The sequence below is a fragment of the Phaenicophaeus curvirostris genome, chromosome 1 (genome assembly GCF_032191515.1).
Source record: "Phaenicophaeus curvirostris isolate KB17595 chromosome 1, BPBGC_Pcur_1.0, whole genome shotgun sequence".
In the NCBI taxonomy this organism is placed as follows: Eukaryota; Metazoa; Chordata; class Aves; order Cuculiformes; family Cuculidae; genus Phaenicophaeus; species Phaenicophaeus curvirostris.
This window is the reverse complement of record NC_091392.1, coordinates 21,646,754-21,664,239: the sequence shown is the minus strand read 5'-3', so window position 1 is coordinate 21,664,239 and position 17,486 is coordinate 21,646,754. Positions and strand designations below refer to the sequence as shown.

The window sequence follows — 17,486 nt, the reverse complement described above, 5'->3', positions numbered from 1 at the left end:
TTCTCATTTGAGACATTGTTCCAAGTATACAACATTTTTATTAGGATTACTGATATCTTGCCAGTCCCCAGAGGGATCAATGAAACCAAACAACCCTAACTTCTCAAATTACATGCTACTTTCTGTCTATGAAGTTACAACTTTTAAGAGTGTACCTGAGGAATACTGGGAAACAACTTCAGCAAGCCCCCTACAAAAGGGAACTGAAACGTTTTCCAAATCATTCACTTCCCCTCCATGCCCTTTTTCAAGATGGGTGGGGAATCTTCACACCCAGCCACCGGTCCCTCTCAAAAGTCTCCTCATCTGTACAAACCCCAGGGGTTTTCCATTCATAAAATTATTGAGGTCCCATACTTACATACAAGAAACCAACATAAATTTGCCCTTCCTTATTATCCTCACAGATGACTTTATGTTATCCCCCCTCCACTCTATACATCTTCAATCTCAAAATCTGCTTCCAATACAGTTACTCTCCCGGCTTATTAAAGCAGCAGCTGACTACTTGTACAGTCATAATGTTATTAGAAAACACAGAGGTAAGTTGTTCACTACTGAATTCTAACAACAAAATTAAAATCCTCATTCTTATCACATTACTAGTTCTACATCTAAACCCTGCAGCATAAATACTTCATAATACAAAGACAGTATCTCCATATGATTCTGAAGGCTGTACAAACTACCTGTAGACATGAAATGGCATTGGTGTAGCCAGTGATATTTAGCAATTTCTGAATGATTCAAGCATATAAAAACTGGTATTCAAAACCAACTGAAAAAAGTCAAATAGCAGGAACGAGATGGCTGTGGAATAGATGAGTTTAGTATCAGAAAAGGAAACAGTACTATATCAGTTGATTCTAACTATCCAGTGTGAAAGAATAAATTACTTCTCAAATCTGTACCCTTTTCTGTTAAGTGCATCATTAAACAAATTAAAGCTTTGCACTGATAGAAAAGCACATTGAGACAATTAAAGTTAAGAATACTGATTTTTAAGAAGATTAAGAGAAGTTCTACAATTCCTCATACTTCCAAATTCAAAACACAACTTTTATTGAAGTCCTGAGAAAAAACAAATTTCAAGAACAGTTTATATTTGTTGAAGCTTGCCTCACTGCTGAAGCTGCGTAGCTGTTACGGGATACACTGCATGCTACAGTGCTTATTTTTAAAAATCAAGTTATTAATTCAAGGGGCTATTTGAACCAAGTGTCACATAAGCTTTGTTAGGTGGCAAAGTCCATTTACTTCTTTTTATTCTAACAGCAAGATCCTTTATCAACTTCTTAGGAATAACATCACTTCCCCTCTGTTGTTTAATAAACCACAGAACAGATCTAAACAATCAGATGATTTACCAGTCTCCCAAGACTTGCTTTTACAGTTTATATCTAACTTCTTGGCCATCCAAATACTGAACTCCATTTCATCTTTACTCCTTATTCCTCAACCAATATACTGGTCTACCTTTATTGTTTATCCATTATTGTACTTCACTATTCACCAAAAGGGAATGATGTAAAATATCTACCCATGGTTCTTACCGCCTTCAGTCAAAATCGATCTCTTGTTTTCAAAATACCTCAGGCACTTGACAAGTCACAGAAACCCTTCACACAGTAGCTTTAGGTTCATCCCAGCAGAATCCAATCAAAAAATAAATGGTGACAATGACCATCAACTATTTAAGCTACAGTTTTTCATTCTCTTATAAAACTATGGGGACCAAACATTACAAGGATTTCAAACCCTAGAATCTAACATTCTAGACAGAAAAGACAAGTAAAACTTAAAACCAGAAAGCACTGCAAAATTAAATACAAAAAACCAAATAAATCCAGGAAGGCCAGGCACCCTCAGTTGAGATAGGATAAACTAAAAAGAGGAGGTGGTTTTGAGACAGAAACAAGCACTTCATTAGACTAGGAATTTCAGCAAGTTTCATGCCTCCAGTAACAGTGAGTTTCTCCTGTTTATGCGAGATCTCTCATCAATTTGACATGAAAGCTAGCCCCTCAAAGCCTTAGCATTAGAAGATAACTATCACTTTTTTTAAAAAAAAAATCATTCTTTGCATTTCAAGACAGGCTTCTATACAGAACATCTAGATCATCCTCAGAGTTTTCCATAAAGCATCTCTCATCCATTCAGAGTAAAAATAATTTTTAATAATAATTAATATTTTATATTAATATTATTTTAATAATTTTTAATAACTTTTTAATAAGACTCAACCTAAATTCTGAAGTCCCACTAAAGAATTTACATTTGTCTTTGGCTAGTCCAAGCAAAAGAAGCCATCAACTTATCAAGAATACAAGACTGCATCTTAATTAAAAACTCATACCCAGACATACTGATGCATAACCCTGCAGGTAAGTGCTCACGTGGATCTTAACTATATTCAAACCTTTACAAAATTTCTCAGGACTTCCTGAAAAATATGAGTTATGCAAATTAAGACCAATTAGCAATCCTCCCCTCAACTTCTTGTTTCTTCCCATTCAAGATGGTTATATGGAAAGACTAAAAAAAAAATTCACTAAATTGAACAAGTCCATCACAATCAGTATAGACTACTGCTTTATTTTCTCTTTTCTTTATGGGAAAAAGAGAAAACAGAACTATTGCACAAATCAGAAAGAAAATGAGATGTGCTTCAAAAGAGCTACAGAGTAGGTTTAACCTCGTGGGAAGACTTAAAAAAATAGTTACGGCAATTGCTAACTATTAAGCCACATCTTCAAGAAATACGCTACCCAAAACTGAGTTGAACAAAACAATTTTATAGCTCTGTTTATCTACATGGATGCAGAACTGGTGAACCCTTAGCAGAAAGCTTACCTTTGAAATAGGACTAACTTCCCCTTCATGTATTCCAAGATGCAGACTGCACGCTTAACCAGAACACAGAGCAGAAACCATAAGGATTAGCTGAGAAATGGACAGTTACTCTGTCACTATGCCTGCATTTTAACTTCCTAGTCTTAATCTGAAGGCATTCAGGAACATGAGTTAAAATGCATTTACATAAATAGCTTGATGTCTTCCTTTACAAAAGCAATAAACAATGATTATAGCAGTTTTTTACTTATATTACAACTATAAGAAGAAGTAACATTGGATGGTAATCAATGTTATTTGCAATGTAGAACTAGGTAATCCTATTTTCTTATTAAGAAAACACTTAGCCTATCTCCTTCAATATCAACATTCAGTTTTGCTCTAAAAGGATAATAAAACCAAGCTATGCTCAGTTAAGGAAGAAATACTTCTACAAGGAACAAAATGCCTGTATCTACAGTGTTGTTCTAAAAATATAGCAAGCCATAACCTCTGGTGTGGAGAAGTGTTCATTCTCCAGCTGCCACGTTTTTAATATCAAAACCCCACATTTGTTTAAACAGAATATTACAAACTATTATTTTCCTAAGAGTCAAATTTTACAAAAATGCAAACACTGTCATTTCCACTTGTGGAAAGATACATATTTCATGTTACAAACACAACTTTTTGTTTATGCACACCTGAAAGTGATTTCCAGTCTGTTTTATTTTACATCAAATACAGTACATTTATCCAAACAAAAGCATGTACATTCAATATAGAACATGTTGAGCAACAGCTACAGTCCAGTTCCCATTCACAGTATTTTTAGTGCAAAGCACTAACAGGGCCAAATATTTCTCTATCCATAAAAGCATTTTTACTCCTGATCTTGTGATCAACATTTTTAGATATATTTTATATAAAAAGTATATATGAACATGAGGCACCTCCCTAAGTTAGGGAGTGAACCTATATAAAAAAACATGGCATTTCTTCTGATGTACAATACCTTTCAAATTGTAGCAATTTGACACAAATCACTAAACAAAGTAGTTTCTAAAAAGTAAAATAAAAACAAAACCAAAACCAACAGAACAAAAAACCCAAAGCACTGATGCATGAAACCTGCCAAGAATATCATAATGGTAGGCATGTGACTGTTTTACTACAATCTCAATTAAAAGGTTATAAAAGGGGATCTAAAACATTTTTCAAATTATACAAAGTCAAATGCTAGCTATAGTGGTCATTCACAACCTTGAGAGAAAAAATATTTTGAGTTTCTCCCACACTATCCTCCCTTTTTATTAATATTTAATGAAATAAGCTAACATTATAAGTGGTTGTGCACAGATTGTCTGTCTATAATACATAAGCAAATATTCACTACCTTCATATTAACATTAGTGTGTTGATCTTTCAAAAAATAAACTGAAAAAATAAACTGTAGCTATCATTAAAGTGCTTGTGTATATTTTTTTAAAAAAAAATTTAAAGAATAGAGGAATGTGGATATTCTTGTAAACTTCCTAGACGTTTACAAAGTTGTCCTATGCATCACATAGTGAAAGAAAATTGAGATCTTTGAAGCAACTTCAGTACAGTGAAATTCAGAACGTCCCGGAACTGGGAAATTAGTCAATATGAACAAACTGATGTTATGGCAAATACTAAAAATTAGTACAATTCGGCCAATATACACTACATTGTTTGCTCTTATACATTCATTTATAATAAATTTTTAACAGTATATAACACAACAAAGTCAGAGCTTTTCATCAGTCAGCACTACTAGGGAGGGCCAGTTTGCACAATGAGCTCTCTGAAGATAATTTCCTAAATGAGGAACAAAAATCTTCTTCAAAAGCTGTTGTTCATTAACTTGCCTCTGTACTTTTTTAATTTCAGAAAGCATTCTATACTCTGTTGAACCTCAGCTGTGTAGAGACAACTGCTAATTTAGAAGCATGTGCATTTCTGCTATGTCAGTGTTTTGAGAAGCGGCACTATCCTACAAGCAGTGAGAATGGCTATTAAATTAGGAGGAAAAGAACCGCTTATGAAAATGTTTCCTTTTTATATTACCATTATCAAGATATAAGCAGTTCCAACAACGAAGTAAAGTCTTTTTCACTTAAATGAATTCCAAACTTTCTGATAATCACTTGAGCCTGTCTGAGGAGAAATGGGAATAAATTAGTACTTTGAGTTTACCCATATATTTCTGTTTTAAACTATGCAGCATAAATAATATACAAGACTAAATTTTTAATTCTTTATCGAAATGCAGAAGTCTCTCCTCCTCTTAAATTCAGCATAATTCACAGTCCAGCTCAGTTAATTTCTGAAGTTCTGTCACACTTAGCCAGGATTTTTTACAGTCCCAAAAGCACCAGATTACAATCTAACATAGCTGGGTGACAATTCACTACAAAAGTTGAACCCAAATCAAATTATGTCCTGGGAAACAGCACTTTCAAGTTGAAATACAGAACAAGGCACATATGCTTGGTTTTCTTTTCACCAAATATGCTAGAAAGGTAATTCTGACATTAAAGACTCTTACAGGTATCACTACTGTCTCTCTTCATTATAATTTTTTGTACAATCCCCAACCTTTAGGCATCAGTTGGTCATTCTGAAATACAAACTAACCACATACATATGTTACTTCCTTTTATTAAAAGGTCCTTTTAAAAATAGGGCATCTTTAACATGAAGGCTATAGAAAACTGAGAAACTACAAACACAGCCCCTCCAAGAGTAAAAAGAATTCCGGGAGTACCATATAAGTATAAATTTTAAAAAATTCTTGGCCAGATATTTAAGCTTAAAACAAAAACTCTTTAGGAGACTCAAACACTTTAAAAAATAAATGACCAGAAGTCTCCAAACTTGTGCTTATATAAATAAGCATTATAAGAATCAAATCTTGAATTTGATTATTTTAAAGGTGCTTGTAGACACCTAATTCATACTGATTTTAAATCAAAGCAATTAAGCAATTAATTCAAATTACATTCCAAAAAATTGTTTTACATCCTTTTTTTGACAGGGCATAAGTAATACACATTAAAATAAATAATTAAAATAAAATGCACGCATGGTAATTCCAACAAGTTCATAGAGAATTTTTCTTCAACACCTTTTACTGGAGTACCTTTAACCGGGTCACATAAAAGTTAATTAACAGGTTTAGTTATTCAAACCAAACAAAAGAACTGTTAAAAAATTACTATTTTAGAAATGTACGTATATTAGCTTGATTATAATAGATGCCTTAAAGATTTGACTCGGTACAGTTTCATCTATATTCTACTCCAACTTCCTGTAACGACAACATTAGAAATTAACTGTTTTTCAAAACACTAATAACAAAATCTAATAAACAAATCAGACATCCTACCTTAGTATTTTAAGCCGCTATACCATAAAAACTATGGAAAAATATGTTTTCAGCAACATACCAACAACAGCAAATGAAAGGTAGTGGTTTTGTTTGTTTCTTAAAGAAAACCAAAATGACAAAACACACTTTTTTATTTCCTCACCAGACAACAGCTTTAGATCTTGTACTTCTGCCTTTGGTTTTATTTTCTTCAGGTGAATGAGATACATTTGCTTTGTGGGTTTTCTTATGATGTTCTAGAAAAGCTTTTCTGGCAAATGCTTTCCCACATTTATTGCATCGATGCAGAGAGAAGTTTTTTGTTACTTTTACTTCAATGCCAACATCAGCTCCTTCATACTTTTTATTGGGACAATTAGAGGTGACATCCTGTTTTGAAACAATCTGTTTTGTTTCATCCCTCTGAGGGCCTCTTTTTGTCACCTTGTTTAGAACAAGATCAATTGGCTTTTTTATTGCTCTAATTTCTAAACTTGCAGTTATTTTCCCAAGGTAGCGTGGTGACTTTTTATGAACTACAGTTATATGCCTTATCACATCACGTTTGCGACGTGTTTCATAAGAGCAGAGCGGACACCTGTAGTATTTAACATAAATGTTATTTCCATCTGTGTGTAACTCAATGTGTTTTGTCAAGTTCTGTTTAGAAGTAAATTGGCGTTTACAGAGTTTACAGTAAAGCTGCTTGAAGTCAAAGCCAGCTGAAAGTTTTGGCTTCCTGTTTTTTTGCTGGCCACCTGCAGCAGATGCATTGGTTGATTTAGAGGTTGATTTAGTGGTTGATTTAGAGGTTGATTTAGAAGCTGATTTAGGGTTTTCAGCGTCCTGTTTAAGTTTATTTTTCTGTGCTGACGGTGTGCTCTTTTTCTCATTTGAATTATTTGTTCCCTTTAATTCATTCTGCGGAGAAAGGGCAATGGAAGGGGGTGAAGGTTCTACAGAATCTGCTGGTTCAACTTTTACTGTTATTTCTGTGCCGTTGGCAGTATTGTTGGGTCCTTTTTCTCTTTTAGAGTTCTTTCCAGAAAGAGTTATCTTGTGAACGATTTGCATGTGCCTTTTCAGCATTATTTGTGAACTATATTTTCTCTTGCACAGAAGGCATTTGCATGCAGTTAAATTGTATTCAGCCTTTGAAGACGACTTTTGTTTTCGGGTTTTAAAAGATTTTTTAGCAGAAACTGTATCCAAGAACAAAGGTTGCCCAGGCTTTGTAGCTATATCAGGAGTAATGGAATCCCTTCTTAATCCTCTATGAACTTCATCAAAATGCCTCCTTACATTGGCTTTTGTAGCAAATGATTTATAACATACAGGACAACTTCTACCTAATGCTACAAGAACATTCTTATTTCGTCCTTTTGTAGAGCACTGATTTGGTTTCTTTTTTGTTTCTATGTACTTCTTTAGCTCTTCCATCTTTTCTTTGTGCACTTTTCGAATGTGCCGGCGAACACTGCGTCTGGAATGAAATTCTTTCCTACAAAGGCAACATATTAACTGGTGGCTGAAATCAGAATTATCCACAGAGTCCGACTCAGGATTTACTGCTGGAAGCTCTTCTTCAGGAGTAGGTACCGCCTTATTTGTAACAGGATCAGCAGGAGGTAATTCTACAGTCTCCCCTGCTGGGATTGGGGCTGAGACTGAGACAGTCTTAGGCTGCTCAGTGCTGGGTTCCTGTACCTGTATTGGAGCTTGATCAGGAGTACCACTACTTTCTGTGTTCTCATCTGGGCTATCAGTCCCTGATACATATTGAAAAACAGCATTCTGATTACTTTCTATAGGTCTCAATTTAATTACATATTCTTGCTTATCTACCCTTGGATAGATTGCTTCCAGGAGGTCATTTATGGCTTGACTCTGTTTATCATTTATATCTGGGAGGTCTGCAAAAAAAGACAAAGGTATTTTTTAATGATTTGGTAATTTCAAATAATTTAATTTTCAAACTATCTTTTAACCAAATTCAGCCATCTATTGTCCTCGCCATTTATACTTACAAGCTTTGAGTAGTCATTTTTATCTCATCAGTACAAATGACTTTTTTACTAAAAGCCAACACTGAATGTACATCCTTCTAGTGTGCTAATTTGAAAGCTGCCTAAACCAAGAATTACTTTGTCTGGAATTCAATTGTTCTTTAAAAATCTGTATCAGTTGAAAAAAAAATAATGTCATACAACTAAGCTTGTTCTGCAGGTGTGCAACTAAGCCTAGAAACTTATTTTCCTACTGCTGGGAACAGGCATTCTCAATAAGGAACGTAATTCTGGAAAGCTCTTTCCTGTGAGCTCTGAACAGTCTTAAGAAAGAAAGAAATGTCTGTGTAACCTAAGCACTGCATGAAAATATAAGTAGATATGAGAAAATTTAAATTCTGGGGCAGGGAAAGCTTTTAGTAATACCAAAGCAGTTAATAGCCTCAGTGATACAGTAAGATAGTAAATGTTATATACGAACAGAAAAAGCCCGTATTACTCAAGGGAAAACAATGGTACTAATTTTTCAAAACAATAAAAACTGAGCTAAGGAAGTTATTTTAAGGAAGAATAACTTTACTGAGGTTCACTAAAGGTTTATCCTGTGTTCTGCCTTGATACAGAGTCGGAGCAAACTTAAAACGCAAGAAAGCAGGATATAGGGATTTTCCTCCTTTTCCCATTGCCAGTAAACTTGTCGAGCTGAAGTCTGCCTTTAAAGTACCATTTTAATATATGTAGTTTCCAAAATGTTTATTCAAATGCTTTTGAAGACTACATTCTTGGCTACCACAATGTTAAGCAGTGGGGTTTTGTTTGCTTTACCAGAAATAATGACAATTTTGCTGTCTGGTAATTTTGCTGGATACCCCAGTTTAATAGCGTATAAAAAATAAAGGAAAAAAGTGGGGGGGAGGTGTAAAAGGGAAGAGGGGAGGAAAAAAGGGGGGAAAAGATAAAAAAAGGATTGCTCCCATGCCATTCATGATTTTACAGGCCTCGGTAATATTGTATTTTTAAATTTGAAATTAGGTCAGTGATCTCGTTCCTAAACTCGCATAACTAAGAAGCGAGAGTGCTAGAGCAAAAACATGAGGCACTGATACAGTTCAAAGTTATCCACGATGATTTGAAGACATGATTCCTGGTAGCAGCTAATTAAAAACCCACACTTACTCAGGGTTGTTCCTTTCACACTGCCAGCGATATGTTAAGTGTCAGTACAAGAAATATGCTGTTTTGTTGCTTGGAACCGATCTTTTAACACTGAATTTTTTACACCTTTTGCAGTCACTTTCAAATAGGCCTATCTATATAATTTTATCAAGGGTAAAAAGTCCTTCCTATTTTACAGCACCTTTTCAGACCATTTAATGACTACACTAACAGAATACATCTCAAAAATAAGTCATCAGAGAATAGTCTCTGGGATATTTTACTAAAGAGATGCTGAACTGTTAGTTCTACCTCTGGTTCACTACCTTTTAATTTTATTTATTGAAAAAAAATCTCACTTTATTCAATAATCATTACATTTGATTCTATAAAAACACATGCGTTTAAATAGTTTCATTCAGAGCGTGTCATATTATCTTTTTTGCACTCCTCCTAGTGAACTATGAGAGCTAACTAGTCAATTAAATGAAGGCTACAATGTCAGAAGCTGGATGGAAAAATTTTACTCAGAATATTCTTATTTCACTTAGAAACTTTTGCATCTAAGTCACCTGCACTTTCAACCTTGCTTTAAAAATCCAACACATCCCTTTCCACAGTCAATCTCTGTGACTCTGCAAATGGCCAAGCACACTCCTTTAAGGAAGGTGACAGTATTAGTCTTTTCACCTTCTCCTTCACAACACTAGCTGACCCAACACGGGGAAAGAATAATTTACGTAAATCTCTGCTGGTTCCTAATTTTTGAAATATGGAGAATTTAGGAGAGAAAAAACCTCACTGCACCTATGTTGATGAGTCAAGACATCGAGATAATTAGAAAACTTTACAAAACATTTTTGAATGCTGGCACATTTCCAAATTATTCAGCTTTACTCAAAACAACAAAAAGTCATCACTGGAATGAGATGTTAATAATTCTTTTTTTCCATGAGAATATATTACTTTATTTTTATTTCGTCATTTAAGTTACTTTCTTTTAATAATGAAGCTTAATTTCTACAACAAAGGTGATGGGCTAAGCATGTTCACACAGAATATTTTAAAGCAGCATGAGGTGAGGTGGTAGGAAAGAGCATTATTGAAGCACAGGTCCTTATGGAGAAGGGTGAACTTTTAGTCTGTGTTTCATAACAAGTAAGACTGAAGGATCAGATCCATGATACGAAGTGCTTCTCAAATAGAGGAGAAAATTATGGATATTGATCCAAGCCACTTCACAGGATGCAGTTGGAGTCCATAAGAGCTATGCTGATCTAAAACTGAAACACCTTGTTAGATCCAGACTTTTTTCTGAGACTCATTTCCCCGTTCTTTGGCACACTTTCTGGTATCTTTCACATTAAAGATGGAAAGAAAGGCAAGAAAAAGGGAAAGAAGGAATAAAAAGTGTTAACAGTGACACTCTTCATTAAAAGGTTGGACATATAAACTAGCTATCAAATTATGACATTGGTATGGGTCTCAGCTGTTAATGCACATTCAGTCAGTACTGTAGTTTCTCTACTACCACAGAAGTGATCTACATATGTTATTACTAAAAATTAATTCCACTTCTTTTTTGCATTGCTTCTGGTGCGTTTATCTAATTGGTAAAGAAAAATATATAAATAAAGTTCCTCAACTTCACAAAGCTTTATTAAATATTTCAGTTAGTAGGACTTACTATCATCCATCTGGAGACTTGGAGGACAATAAAATTTTTTATGAGTAATTAAATTTGGTAATCCTCTGAAGAGACTCCGGCACAATTTACATTCAAAAATGGTGTCCACATCTTTTAACAAGATATGTTTAAGTTGCTTAGTTCCTGCAATAAAAGAAACATTACACTTTAAGGTTTCCTGTTCATCTTTTAATTCACATCATCTCAAAAAGACAGAAACATTTCAAAACATGACAGTTATAAGTGTTTTGTCTGTGCTAATGCTACTTCAATGCACCATAAGTTTATGATACAAACTCCAAGTTTCTCTATGAGAACAAGCCTAGTCTGAAAAAACTATGAAGTCAAGGATTGTGCATATTACAGTTTACAGTAAAAGCACAATGATTTATAATAAAAAACAATTAACATTAGGAAGAAGGCCACACCACAATGTCTGGTAGCTGCAATACAACTGCCAACCAGGAAAGAATAAGCACCCACAGCATTTAAAGAAGACTGCAGTGTTTTTTCTTTAAGCTTATACAACAGCACTAAGAAAGACAGACACATACGCATGGCAAAAAAATGCAGACCACTCAGTAAAACAAAGAGAATAACTAAGAGGTCAAGAAACATTACTACATCTAGGTATCTGCCCCAAGATCAGGATGATGCTTGTTCAAAATGGATCATGTTGTCTTAAGTCCTTTTGCTTTCTATCCCATTATCCTGGTGCAGATCATTGAAGATGGCAAGGTGAGCTATAAGTTTAACACCTGCCAGTGAGGACAATCTGGAAGTAGCCCAGAGACAGAGTACTTACAGCTACTTCATGTTATTAGCAGTAGAGATTCCATTAATCTGCTTCAAGTCAAAGAAGCCTGCCACGCATATCTGAGGCTTTAGGCAATCGCACCCAAGCTAAAAAGGGTTACTGATGGTAACTCACATCCAGTATTTCTTCTTGCATTAAGTTGTCAAAATGCTAGTGGAGAACTCAAACATTGCGCCCTTTTACAAGACTCAGCCTAGATGTGCATACTGTCACATACCAGCAATGATTTACACATGAAATACTTATGTATGTAACAGCCCTATACAGAAAAATCTAGAAACATATAGATAGTAGCATTAAAGACATCCCTTTAACTTTTGTAGTAACAGCTGTGTTCTTGCACCAACAGCTGTGAAAATAAAACATTTAGATTGCCATAGCAGAAGTGTAGAAACAGCTAGAAAACATTAAAGGTTTCAATAATCTCTAGCAAGCTCACTCAAATGCCAAGTTGTTATTCTTAGGTTGCAAGAATATATATTTCTCAGTGGATTGCAACTCCCAAAAACAATCAAGGAATACCTTAAAGGCAATTCTAAGAAGTTCAACATAAACTTTAAATTTTCTCTTCATCTCAGGAGTTTTAAGGCAAACTCATTAATAACAGCAGGAAGGGTGACACAAAGCATAACAACAAACTAATATTTAATGTTTCTGAAAGATAACCGTACAGCAGGAGCTGCATCTTCATTAGTTTATTTGAAAGCTAGAAAGCTAGGATCTGGTTGCCATTAATGAAATGTGGTGGGACAAACTCCATGACTAGAGTGTGGCTATTAACAGCTACAGGTTGTTCAGAAGAGACAGGTGAGGACGGAAGGTCAGAGGCATTGCCCTCGCCATCAAGAAATGGATAAAAGCATGAAGAGCTGTCTCTGAAGAAAAGCCACAAGTAGGTTAAAAGCTTAGGGGTAAGAATTAGAGACCGAGGTATCAAAAGGAACCTTCGTGTCCACTACAGGCTGCCCACTCAAGTGGAGCCTATTGACAATTCCTTCTTGCTCCAGCTACAGGAGACCATCAGATTACAGGTTCTCATCCTGCTGGGGGACTTCAACTACCCTGACATCTGCTGGAAAAGTAGCACGGTGAGCTGTAGGCAATCCAGAAAACTCCTGGACTGCATTAAGGATCAATTCTTCAGCCAGGTAACAGACAGCCCTATCAGAAGGGACAAGATACTGAACCTGATGGTCACCAGCACAAGTGAGTTAATCGATGACATCAAGACTGGAAGCAGCCTGGGCTGCAGCGATCACACACTGGTGGAGTTCACAGTCCTGAGGAATATGGGTCAGGTGAAGAGTAAAATGAAGACCCTGCATCTTAGGAAAGCAAACTTCCAGCTCTTCAAGGAGTCAGTCAATAGGACCTTCTAGGGAAACTGCCCTCAGGGACAAGGGAGCAGAACAGAGCTGGCAGTTCTTTAAGGATGCCTACCATAGAGCACAAGAGCTCTTGATCCCCAGGTGTAAGAAATGAGGAAAGGAAGGCAAGAGACCAGCATGTGTAGAGATGGGATTAGGAAGGTCAAGGCACAGCTGGAGCTGAACTTGGCAAGGGATTCATACAATAATAAGACCTTCTGCAGGTATGTGAACTGGAAAAAGAAGGTCAAAGTTAGTGTAATTCCCCAAGGAACATGACTGGCAAACTGGTAACAATGAAGAAGGAGAAGGCTGAGGTACTCAACATTTTTGCCTCAGTCTTCACTGGTAACACCTCTTGAGTGAATGGACTGTAAGGCAGCAACCATCTTATGAACCTGCACATATATACACCTATGGGACTGGACAAGATGCACCCAAACTATTCTATGATTAAAAGGAACAACACTTAATTCCAAAAACCCACAAACAGTTTGCAATACGTAGAAAGCCATATGTTGGCTATTTTAATATACTAAATATACATAACTCTTATGAGAAGGTCATGAACTTCTTAAGATTCAGGCATAGTTTCATACCTGATCGAAAACACTCAATGATTTGTTGAATACCGGATTTTGATGTTTGCAGAGGCTGCTGCAATAATGGAGGATCACCAGGTTCCAGCAGATGCACTGAAATATACAAAAGGATAATAAACCATTAGAGAACACTCAGGTGATTTTATCAAGTTACGGATTTTCTGTGCATACAGTAAACTAGCCAAAAAGAAAGACCAAGACTATAGTAAAAGTTGCCTTACTCAAGTTTTCATCTACATTGAATTAAAAAAGTCAATACTAAATTTTCCAGTCATGATATCTTCTGGGCTTCCTGTCATGGTGATTATTTAAATAAAATGTATATTCAGAGCTGCATGTATCAAACACACAAGCATATAAACAAAAAAACCCAAATTAACTACGTAGACATTTCTGTCAATTAAAGCAAGTCCCCAGAACAACCTACTCAACTCCCACTGTTGAAACAGAAACAGATGTACTTAAAAGCATTACCAAACACTGTACTTCAGTGTACTAAGATTGCAATGTTGCCAGTAGACAGTTAAGCACTGAATCTAAATCTGAAGCAGCAACGATCGGAAAAAAGCACTAGCGTAACCATGTAGTTAATACCAAAAAACAGCTATTATATTTTTAACCAATAAAACCACATTCAATAAATGATTCTGTTTCAAGCAAACTGCTGAAGTCAGACTTCAGTTTTGAAGTTTCATTCCACATGACAATCTTCGCAAAATTTATTGAAACCAAAACATTTATTGATCTCAGGATGATTATGAGTTATTCCAATATGCAGTATTTATTCATATGAAAATTAATAGCATTCCATTGCTGTATACGCATATGGAAAATAAGTTTTGCCCAGAGTGAAAACCAAATTTAAATTAATAAAAAAAACTTTATCAAGCATGTGCTTGCAAAATCATTAGTCAGGTGGTCTTGTTAATTTCTTATTGACAAAAATAACTACCTTTGTAGTTCAAAAATCAACTCCTACCTTATGTATTTGGTTTGATTTTTAACTCCACTGTAAGATTTTTGTTTCTAAATGAAGCACTGGGCATCTCCAAGGAATTTATTTTTTGATAAAGAGCAGTACACGCATATAATAAAACTATTTTAAGATATTAAGTGCACATACATTAAACATATTTTGACAGTAAAGTTGTTCTAAAATATGTAAGGTTATAAATAAATTCAAGCTGAAAAGAACATCAGAAAGAAAAGCTGCCTAAAAGAAGAATGAAAGAATGAACACTCCACCCAACTATGCTGGCCCCATAATATACTATTATATATATGAACACATAACAACCATTACAAATCAGCTAATCGTTTGGGAATCTCTAACACAATGACATATTGTATTCTAGTAGCCCATTCCCAGTTCTTCAAATAGTATATTTTTATCTGTGTGTTGCTTCTAATATACATGTGCAACACCCACTGACATCAAGAGGAGTGACATATGTGAAGCACAGACAACACATCACTGCTATTTGTGAGGCAAGAAAAGTATTTTAGATTTTTTAAAGCAGTAGAACAACTCAAAACCATTTCAACTTAAACACAAAGAGATGTTCCTACTAGCTGAACAATACCTACTCTCAAACTACATTTAATTAAAGAAACATTATCAAAGTTGCCGTGCTCATTCTTTCAAACTATTAATTCCCCAAACTGATGCATTTCTTTTCAAAACACAAGTGAAAGCATCCAAATAACAAACTCCATAACAAGGCACCAAGAAGGCAAGCAAACTTCCTTTAGGCTGCCAGTTGTACTAGTGGGCAGAACCATTACAAAACAAACTGTCAAGGTAGCTAAAGTTTCTACGTATGCATTATACTTTCCAGTGATGGCATCTTCGACATTACACAGCGACGGAATGCAAACAGACATTTCAGGGTTTTCAGTTCCTCTGAAAATGAGATCTCTCAGTTCACCAGAGCTCACCGGAAGAGACGTAAAGTAAGAAGATCAACAGTGAATGCATGAAATTGCCAGAAATCTCATTTTACAAAAAAACCCTCAGAATATTATGCTTTTGGCAACAGAAAGGCCAGTTGTTTTACACAACTTCTTGCCTTAAAATGCCCGTGTGGGGGCTTGGGGATTATCGCACATCCTGAAATTACCTTCCTGAAGTGATTCTAACGCGACAGTTCACGGATATCCAAAAAAAGCATTTCCAAAGAGAACTCTGAAACTTTCTTTACCCAAAACCGTCACTAACGACGCGATCTGCAACATCACCACAGTTCCTGGAAGCTTTCAAGGAAGGAGAGAAGTAAAACAGGTGCAGCATCACCCGGCACCGTACCTGGTTCGCAGCACCCATGGTGGTGGTGGTCAGTCTGGCAGCACTTGTCCCTCAGAGGCATTTTCCGCGCCACCTCCTACTTTCCTTCTACATGCAGCAGCTCGCTCCTGCCAAGAGAAGCCCGCGAGCTGTCACCCCCGGCGGCCGCCGCGGCGCTCACCTCGCCCGGCCGCTCCCGCAGCGGAGAGTGCCCATTGTTCGCGGGTCCCACGGCCGCCGCCGCCGCCGCCGCCGCCCACGCGGCCCGGCCCGCGCGCAGCCCGCCCCGCCGCGCCCCTCCCCGCGCCGGGGGACCCCGCGCCGCCGCCATCGCGGGCGGGGAGCGCGCGGCAGGTGACAGCGCGCGCCCAGCGCCGCCGGGCCGGGCCCCGCCTGGGAAAGGACGGGCGGCTCCCCCTCCCCGCCACACACACAGACACACACACACACCCCCCGAATAAAACTTTATCCTCCGCCGTCCCGCCACAGCGGCGGCCGCTGACCCCGGAGCCGGATGGGCGCGGGGGCAGGAAGTGACTGCGGGGCCGGCCGCGCGCACGCGCCACTCCCGGCCGCGGCCGCACAGGTGCCGGGCGGGCGCCCCCGGCTGGGCGGGAACCGGCCTGGGCCCGGGGTCGGTGGGAGCGGCCGACGGCACCTGCGGGGCTTCCCTGGCTCTCTCCGCCTGCTCCGCTTCACAGAATCACCAGCTTGGAAAAGACCTCCAGGATCATCGAGTCCAACCATTCCTATCAAACACTGAACCATGCCCCTTAGCACCTTGTATACCCGTCTTTTAAACACCTCCAGGGATGGTGGCTCAACCACCTCCCTGGGCAGCCTGTTCCACTGCCCAATGACGCTTTCTGTGAAAAATTTTCTCCTGATGTCCAGTCTGAACCTCCCTTGGCTCAGCTTGAGGCCATTCCTCCTTGTCCTGTCCCCTGTCACTTGCAAGAAGAGGCCAGATCCGTCCTCGCTACAACCCTCTTTCAGGTAGTTGTAGAGAGCAATAAGGTCTCAGCCTCCTCATGGCTAAACAACCCCAGCTCCTTCATCCTCTCCTCGTAACACTTGTTCTCCAGCTCCTTCACTAGCTTTGTCGTTCTTCAGGCTCGCTCCAGAGCCTCAACATCCTTCTTGTGGTGAGGGGCCCAGAACTGAACACAGGATTCGAGGTGCAGTCTCACCAGTGCCGAGTACAGAGGGAGAATAACCTCCCTGGACCTGCTGGTCATGCCGTTTCTGATACAAGCCAAGATGCCATTGGCCTTCTTGGCCACCTGGGCACACTGCTGGCTCATGTTCAGTCGCTGTCAACCAACACCCCCAGGTCCTTCTC

The 17,486-nt window shown here is 37.7% G+C and overlaps 1 protein-coding gene across 1 annotated transcript; it reads right to left on the bottom strand.

Annotated features, from left to right (window-relative positions):
- Positions 1–2,555: 2,555 nt before the first annotated feature.
- ZNF800 (zinc finger protein 800) lies at positions 2,556–16,659 on the bottom strand. The gene is made up of 6 exons (XM_069850404.1): positions 16,595–16,659; positions 16,166–16,272; positions 13,858–13,953; positions 11,075–11,218; positions 6,390–8,139; positions 2,556–5,488 (listed from the first exon to the last, which is right to left on the bottom strand). The coding sequence occupies exons 2-6, from the start codon at positions 16,224–16,226 to the stop codon at positions 5,464–5,466; spliced, it is 2,076 nt and encodes a 691-aa protein (XP_069706505.1). The 5' UTR covers positions 16,227–16,272; positions 16,595–16,659; the 3' UTR covers positions 2,556–5,463.
- Positions 16,660–17,486: the final 827 nt, after the last annotated feature.

Excerpts from the sequence above, each read along its gene's own strand:
- ZNF800 (XM_069850404.1), bottom strand. The coding sequence starts at position 16,226 with ATGCCTCTGAGGGACAAGTGCTGCCAGACTGACCACCACCACCATGGG. Across the intron at positions 13,954-16,165 it reads CCATGGGTGCTGCGAACCAG|TGCATCTGCTGGAACCTGGT; the intron begins GTACGGTGCCGG and ends TGTATATTTCAG. Across the intron at positions 11,219-13,857 it reads CATTGAGTGTTTTCGATCAG|GAACTAAGCAACTTAAACAT; the intron begins GTATGAAACTAT and ends CTTTTATTGCAG.